Below are 7,686 nucleotides of genomic sequence, written 5' to 3'. Positions count from 1 at the left end.
GCCTTCCAAGTAGCTGGGACCACAGGTGCCCGCCACAACGCCCGGCTATTTTTTGGTTGCCGCCATCATTGTTGTTTGGCGGGTCCAGGCTGGATTTGAACCCGCCACCTTAGGTGTATGTGGCTGGCGCCTAGCCACTTGAGCCACAGGTGCCGAGCAGTGCTTACACGATTCTCTTGCCTCAGAATCCCAAGTAGCTGGGACTACAGGCACCTGCCCAGCTATTTTTAGAGGCAGCGTCTTTGTCTGGCTCAGGCTGATCTTGAACCTATGAGCTCAGGCAATCCACCCACGTTAGCTTCCCAGAGTGCTAGGATTACAGGCGGGAGCCATGGCACTCAGCTTAAAGGATTTCTTTTTTGAAACAGTCGTACTCTGTTGCCCAGGCTAGAGACCCGTGGAGTCAGCCTAACTCACAGCAACCTCAAATTCTTAGGTTTAAGCCATCCTCCTGCCTCAGCCTCCGGAATAACTCTGACTTACAAGCATGTGCCACCACACCCATTTAATTTTTTCTATTTCTTGTAAGTCAGAGTCTTCCTCTTGCTTTTGCTCAGGCTGGTCTTGAACTCTGAGTTCAAAGAATCCTCCCACCTAGGACTCCCAAAGAGCTAGAATTATGGGTGTGAGCCACCCGGCTGGACCTTAATGAAAATAATTTTGACTATTGGCCACTTAGGGCATGTTGCAGCTCCAGACTGTTGCCCCTCCACCTGGCCTGACATTGAGCTCCCCGGCCTGGTACACAGGATCTGCCGCCTTCCTCAGTCCTCAGATCAGTTACTCTGTCTCAAAATCCATGAGATCTGTTCTGTTGTCTCCGTCTTCTTCACCAGTTGCTGGAAGGCAGCAAGTGCAGTAGGCTTAAAACATACTCTTTCTTGTTCTCACCCATCTGCCTAGAGACTGTGGAGTCTTTGGGTCTTCCTTTTGTCCTCTGTATCACATGAGTTGTGCCCATAAAATACTTATTGCCAACTAATTCATTCACCTGCTCTTTTTTTTTTTTTTTTTTTTGAGACAGAGCCTCAAGCTGTCCCCCTGAGTAGAGTGCTGTAGCATCACAGCTCACAGCAACCTCCAACTCCTGGGCTCAAGCGAATCTCCTGCCTCAGCCTCCCAAGTAGCTGGGACTACAGGCGCCCACCACAACGCCTGGCTAATTTTTGGATGCAGCCATCATTGTTGTTTGGTGGGCCCGGGCTGGATTCGAACCCTCCACCTTAGGTGTATGTGGCTGGCGCCTCTTACCTGCTCTTTTTAACCAATTTCTTCCTTGCTTCCTAGGTGCATTGAAGAAGAGTCTCACAGCAGAGCAGGTCCGTGCGGATCTTATAACCCTGGGTAGGTCATTGGCCAAGGTTGCTCAGGGTGACCAGGCTCTGTGGCTTTTTATTATGCTAACATCTCCTTCTGTTCTCTTGTAGGTCTTAGTGAGGAAAAAGCCACTTACTTTTCTCAAAAGGTATCATTCTTCTTAATGAAGGTTAATTAAGATCTTTTGCTTTTATTTTGTGAAGTGAAAAAGGGAAGAAATGCCAACTAAGGCAAAACCATCAATCACAGGTGTCATTTCCCCTACTTAAAGTTTATATTCAGCTTCATACCAGTAACATACATACAGCTTTTAACCAGCACTATTTAGCGCATCTCTCAATTTTTTTTCTCCGATTTGACTGAATTAAATATTATTCAATTTTTTCTTCCAACATAGATTAACTCTTATCATGAAAGAAAACATTTATATTGTCATCTCCTGCTCTATACTCCCCCCATCCTCAGATATGTGTGTGTAGGCTGGGCCCTTCTTCCACTGTCCGTATCAATATTAACTAACCATGGGTGTGTTTGGGGCAGAATGGGGAGGGGGAGAATTTTCCCATTATTATGACTTTGCCTTTTTGCTTTTGTTCCAGTGGAAACAGAATGCCCCCACCCTTGCCCGATGGGCCATAGGTCAGACTCTGATGATTAACCAGCTCATAGACATGGAGTGGAAATTTGGAGGTAACTGGGTAGAGCCCGTTTCCAGTCCTTTGCATGAGGTGGGCTGGGTTGCAGAGGCTTTAGTCTGTCTAGTCTCACTGGGGAGGACATGGCCATAATGCTTGAGCACTGCTGGGCCAGCTGCTGCCTTTGTTTATTGTCTACGTTCAACAGCTGTTTCCAGCCCTGACTCACTAGGTTGACTTCCTGAGGAGCACACCTTGCTGCCTCAAACTTGCCCCCACACAGCTTCTGCTGGACACCCTGAAAAAGTGGGGTCTTCAAGGTTAGTCCTCAACCAGACACTTGTTATTTTTCTCTTTCATATCACAGTGACATCTGGGAGCAGTGAATTGGAGAAAGTGGGAAGTATATTTTTACAAGTAAGTCTTCTCCGAATCCTTGAAAATGAGTAGATTTTTTACTTGGTTAAAAATTATTATTATTTGGCTCGGTGCCCATGGCTCAAGCGGCTAAGGCACCAGCCACATACACCTAAGCTGGCAGGTTCGAATCCAGCCCAGGCCCACCAAACAATAACAACTACTACAACCAAAAAATAGCTGGGCATTGTGGCGGGTGCCTGTAGTCCCAGCTACTTGGGAAGCAGAGGCAGGAGAATCGTTTGAGCCCAGGAGTTGGAGGTTGCTGTGAGCTGTGATGCTACGGCACTCTACCCAGGGGGACAGCTTGAGTCTCTGTCTCAATAAAAGAAAAAAATTATTAAATATATAATACTAAATTGAAACTAACCAGTCAACACTTATTTTCCATACATACGGAAATCAAGCAGGTAGGAGGGGGAGGAGGAGATAGGTGTATTCATACCTAATAGGTTCAATGCACATTATATGGACAAAGGGCACACTTACAACTCTGACTCAAATGACACGAAAAGATTATATATAAAAGAAGTATTAACTCTACATTGGGTTTCTTTAAATATTCATTTAAGCAGATGCTTTCATTGAAGTGCCTTGTGTATCTCAGAGCAATATGGTCAGCCAGAGATGTGGTCACTGACACACCTACTTCCAGATTAATAGATTCTAATATTATTCGTTAAAGTTTGTTCCTGGCTTGGTGCCTGTGGCTCAAGTGGCTAAGGCACCAGCCACATACACCTAAGGTGGCAGGTTTGAATCCAGCCCAGGCCCACCAAACAACAATGAAGGCTGCAACCAAAAAAAAAAAAAAAATAGCCTGGCGTTGTGGCAGTCGCCTGTGGTCCCAGCTACTTGAGAGGCGGAGGCAGGAGACTCGCTTGAGCCCAGGAGTTGGAGGTTGCTGTGAGCTATGATGCCACAGCACTCTACCCAGGGAGGAGAGCTTGAGGCTCTATCTCAAAAAAAAAAAAAAAGTTTGTTCCTGTAATCATGGGAATTGTTAGAACTTTGGTGGTGGATAATCCACATGCTCACGTATAACTCTTAAGAAGGTAGATGCTTTGATGTTTAATTAGATGAAAGCGTTTTAAGAATTTTTCCCCAATGGTCATCACTTTAAATTATTTATTTCTTTTTTTTAATCAGTTAAAGTTGGTGGTAAAGAAAGGAAATCAAACTGAAAATTTATATATAGGTGAGTCTGAATTCCCATTTGAGCCTTTTCACTTTTCCCATGACCTCTTCAGTCAGTGGGCTTGAGGAGCCTGCCACAAATCATCTCTTCCAGAATAACAGTCATAAGCAAGCTGTGGAGTATCAGTCCACTGCCTTTCCTCTAGTAACAGATGGTACAAGAAGCATTAACAAGCCCTTGGCAGGTTAGAAACTCCACAGTTGAGCCTCATTGCCAAAGGGAGGGGGGAAGGAATGGCTGGGATGGAAGACCAAGAAGCTCTTGCTATAGTAGTAACACTGAACGTCTTGAATGATGTCCTTTCTTCTCTCCGTGCTGTGGAGTTAGGCCATTTCGACATTACTCCCTATCTTTTTTCCCCCATGGAGCTGAGAACCTTCTGTGTTCCAAGGTTCTCAGTTCTTTATTCTGATCCATTACCCATGAAGAGCTGCTTAGAGGTACTAAGGCTAAAAAAGAAGAAAAAAAAATCTCTAGGTCAAAATTAATTTTCTTGTGTGATTTCGTGGAGTTGGAAACATTTCCCTGAAGCTGAATTTTCTCTTCCCAGAATTAACCTTGCCTCAGTTCTACAGCTTCCTGCACGAGATGGAGAGAGTCAGAACCAGCATGGAGTGTTTCAGCTGACTGCTGTGCCCTGCGTCTCCCTCTGCCCACTTCGCCTTCCTCCTCCCCTCCAAGGGAGGGCCGCTCTGGGAGACATCTCACTCACGGGTTTGTGGGGCTCTCCTTTAGGCCCTGCTTGCTTCTTGAGAGCCCAGGTTTCTGAATAACAAGAGGATTAAATACAGAGTCCTACACCCTACACGGTTACCCTGTGAACTTTTTATTCAGGCAGTCACTCCCACCTACCTGCCTTCCAGAACATGTTTTTTTAGACAGTCTGACAAGCTATTGCATCTTAGATTCAGCAGTCACCTCCCCATCAAAGTTCCATAGTAAACAAATGGTGTCATCACTCAAGATAACACATAGATCACCTTCCTCCATAAAAAGCAAGAGCTCATTTATGACTGAGGAAGAGGCGGGTTGTATGAATGACACATGTAAAGGGCCCCCAGGGATTCCCACACTGACAGATTTGTGCTGCATTGCTAGTGAGTTAGTGATGGCAATGATGCACCTGTGTGCAAATATGTGATTGCTTTTCTCAGAAAAGAACTCAGGCTAAACCCTGTCCCCACTTTTGGGGACAGGTTTTGCCCTGATGTGTTGTTATGAGATGGGCCTTTTGGCTTCAAACTGACCACCTCTGCTGGTTAGATGATGAATAAAAAGGATTGCAAAAGAAAAGCTGGTTGTCTTTCTGCATGGATTAGAGAGTCATGTGCCTTGCAGAGAGCTAGTACACTTACCTTCAAAAATTGTCTTCCTAGCTCGGCACCTGTGGCTCAAGCGGCTAAGGTGCCAGCCACATACACCTAAGGTGGCAGGTTTGAATCCAGCCCAGGCCCGCCAAGCAACAATGATGGCTGCAACCAAAAAATAGCCAGGTATTGTGGCCAGCACCGATGATCCCAGCTACTTGGGAGGCTGAGGCAGGAGACTCGCTTGAGCCCAGGAGTTGGAGGTTGCTATGAGCTGTGATGTCACGGCACTCTGCCCAGGGTGACAGCTTGAGGCTCTGTCTCAAAAAAAATAAATAAATAAATAAAATTGTCTTATTGGGCTCAGTGCCTGTAGCACAGTGGTTATGGTGCCAGCCACATACATCAAGGCTGGCAGGTTCGAACCTGTCCCAGGCCAACTAAACAACAATGACAATTGCAACAAAAAATAGCTGGGCTTTGTGGCGAGTGCCTGTGGTCCCAGCTACTTGGGAGGATGAGGCAAGAGAATCGCTTAAGCCCAAAGGTTAGAGGGTTGCTGTGAGCTGTGATGCCACAGCACTCTTATCAAGGGCAACATAGTGAGACTGTCTCAAAAAAAAAAAAATGTCTTCCTGGATTTGGTGAAGGCCTAGGTCTTCAGTGTGATTAGCAGTGGTCCAAATTTGGAATTTGTTTTTGTTTTTTTGAGACAGAGTCTCAAGCTGTCACCCGGGGTAGAGTGCTATGGCATCATAGCTCACAGCAAACTCCAACTCTTGTGCTCAAGTGATCCTCTTGCCTCAGTTTTTCTATTTTATTTTATTTTCATTTTTTTTCTCCAACTCCTGGGCTTAAGTGATTCTCTTGACTCAGCCTATCAGGTAGCTGAGACTACAGGTGCCCACCATAACGCCCAGCTATTTTTTTTTTTTTTTGGTTGTAGTTGTCATTGTCATTTGGCAGGCCCAGGCTGGATTCAAACCCACCAGCTCTGGTGTATATGATATGACTGGTGCCTTAGCCACTTGAGCTACAGGTGCCAAGCCAGCTTTTCTATTTTAGTGGAGAAGGGGTCTCATCCTTGCTCAGGCTAGTCTTGAACTCCTGAGCTCAAGCAATCCACCCGCCTCGGCCTCCAGAGTGTTAAGATTACAGGCATAAGCCACCTTACCTGGCCCAAATTTGGAATTTGTAAGAGAAGTTCGGGGGAAACTCAGGTTAAAAGCAGAGGGAAAGGCTTGGTGCCTGTGGCTCAAGTGGCTAAGGTGCCAGCCATATACACATGAGCTGGCGGGTTTGAATCCAGCCTGGACCCGCCAAACAACAGTGACGACTACAACCCCAAAATAGCCAAGCACTGTGGCAGGCCCCTATAATCCCAGCTACTTGGGAGGTAGAGGCAGGAGAATCACTTGAGCCCAGGAGTTGGAGGTGATTGTGAGCCGTGATGCCACGGCACTCTACCCAGGGCAATAGCTTGAGGCTCTATCTCTTTTTTTTTTTGAGACAGGAGCCTCAAGCTGTCCCCCTGGGTAGAGTGCCGTGGCATCTCAGCTCACAGCAATCTCCAACTCCTGGGCTCAAGCGAGTCTCCTGCCTCTACTTCCCAAATAGCTGGGAGAATACAGACTCCCGCCACAACGCCTGGCTATTTTTTGGTTGCAGCCATTATTGTCGTTTGGCAGGCCCAGGCTGGATTCGAACCCGCCACCTTGGGTGTACATGGCTGGTGCCTTAGCCACTTGAGCCACAGGCACCGAGCCTTGAGGCTCTATCTCAAAAAAAAAAAAACGTGGGGAAAACAAGCACATAAAGTTTTTTTTTTTGTTTGGTTTTTCAGTTTTTGGCCGAGGCTAGGTTTGAGCCCACCACCTCTGGCATATGGGCCTGGCACCCTACTCCTTTGAGCCGCAGGTGCTGCCCCACATATAAAGTTTTGAATGGATAATATGTACCCATGATTCAAAATACAGTGTAAAGGCCGGGTGTGGTGGCTCACGCCTATAATAGCAGCACTTTGGGAGGCCGAGGTGGGTAGATTGCCTGAGCTCACAAGTTTGAGACCAACCTGAGTTAGAGCAAGACCCCATCTCTAAAAACAGTCAGGCCTTGTGGTCCTTATAGTCCCAGCTGCTAAGGAGGCTGAAGCAAGAGAATCACTTAAACCCAAGAGTTGGAGGTTGCTGTGAGCTATGACACTACAGCCCTCTACTGTGGGCAACAAAGTGAGACTGTCTCAAAAAAGAAAAAATACAGTGGAAAGTAATTTCCCTACCCGCCCCAGTTACCTAGTTCTCCCCAGTGGCAACTGTTATATTTTAATTTATTCTGTGTTCTAGAGATGTTTCCTGTATCTGCAAATATATGTGCATTGAGTTCAACTTTTCTTCGTTCACAAATGGTGGTATACTGCACAACCATCCTGTACTCTGCATGTATCCACTTAACTAATATGGAAATCTGTCCATACCAGAGCAGAGAGAGCTGCCTCATTCTTGGTAACAAAATCACTACATTTCTCCAAATGGATGATTTATTTAAGTTATGGAATTTAGGCTGGGCGCCTATGGCTCAAGTGGCTAAGGCGCCAGCCATATAAACCTAAGGTAGTGGGTTCGAATCCAGCCTGGGCCCACCAAAACAACAATGACAGCTGCAACCAAAAAAATAGCCGGGCGTTGTGGCGGGCGCCTGTGGTCCCAGCTACCTGGGAAGTGGAAGCAGGAGACTCACTTGAGCCCAGGAGTTGGAGGTTGCTGTGAGCTGTGATGCCATAGCACTCTACCCAGGGGGACTGCTTGAGGCTCTG

At 46.5% G+C, this 7,686-nt stretch overlaps 1 protein-coding gene across 2 annotated transcripts in view; it reads left to right on the top strand.

Annotated features, from left to right (window-relative positions):
* COMMD7 (COMM domain containing 7) overlaps positions 1-4,860 on the top strand; it is a 32,847-nt gene extending 27,987 nt beyond the window's left edge. For both annotated transcript variants that reach the window (XM_003788089.3, XM_023512238.1), the window contains exons 4-9: positions 1,288-1,344; positions 1,428-1,465; positions 1,917-2,007; positions 2,320-2,369; positions 3,519-3,567; positions 4,118-4,860. In XM_003788089.3, the coding sequence (XP_003788137.1) occupies positions 1,288-1,344; positions 1,428-1,465; positions 1,917-2,007; positions 2,320-2,369; positions 3,519-3,567; positions 4,118-4,194 (362 nt within the window). In that variant the 3' untranslated portion in view covers positions 4,195-4,860. The remainder of the gene's footprint in view (positions 1-1,287; positions 1,345-1,427; positions 1,466-1,916; positions 2,008-2,319; positions 2,370-3,518; positions 3,568-4,117) is intronic.
* Positions 4,861-7,686: the final 2,826 nt, after the last annotated feature.

Source organism: Otolemur garnettii, unplaced genomic scaffold (genome assembly GCF_000181295.1).
Source record: "Otolemur garnettii isolate 467f Iridium unplaced genomic scaffold, OtoGar3 scaffold00025, whole genome shotgun sequence".
In the NCBI taxonomy this organism is placed as follows: Eukaryota; Metazoa; Chordata; class Mammalia; order Primates; family Galagidae; genus Otolemur; species Otolemur garnettii.
This window is presented reverse-complemented; position numbering and strand designations above follow the sequence as displayed.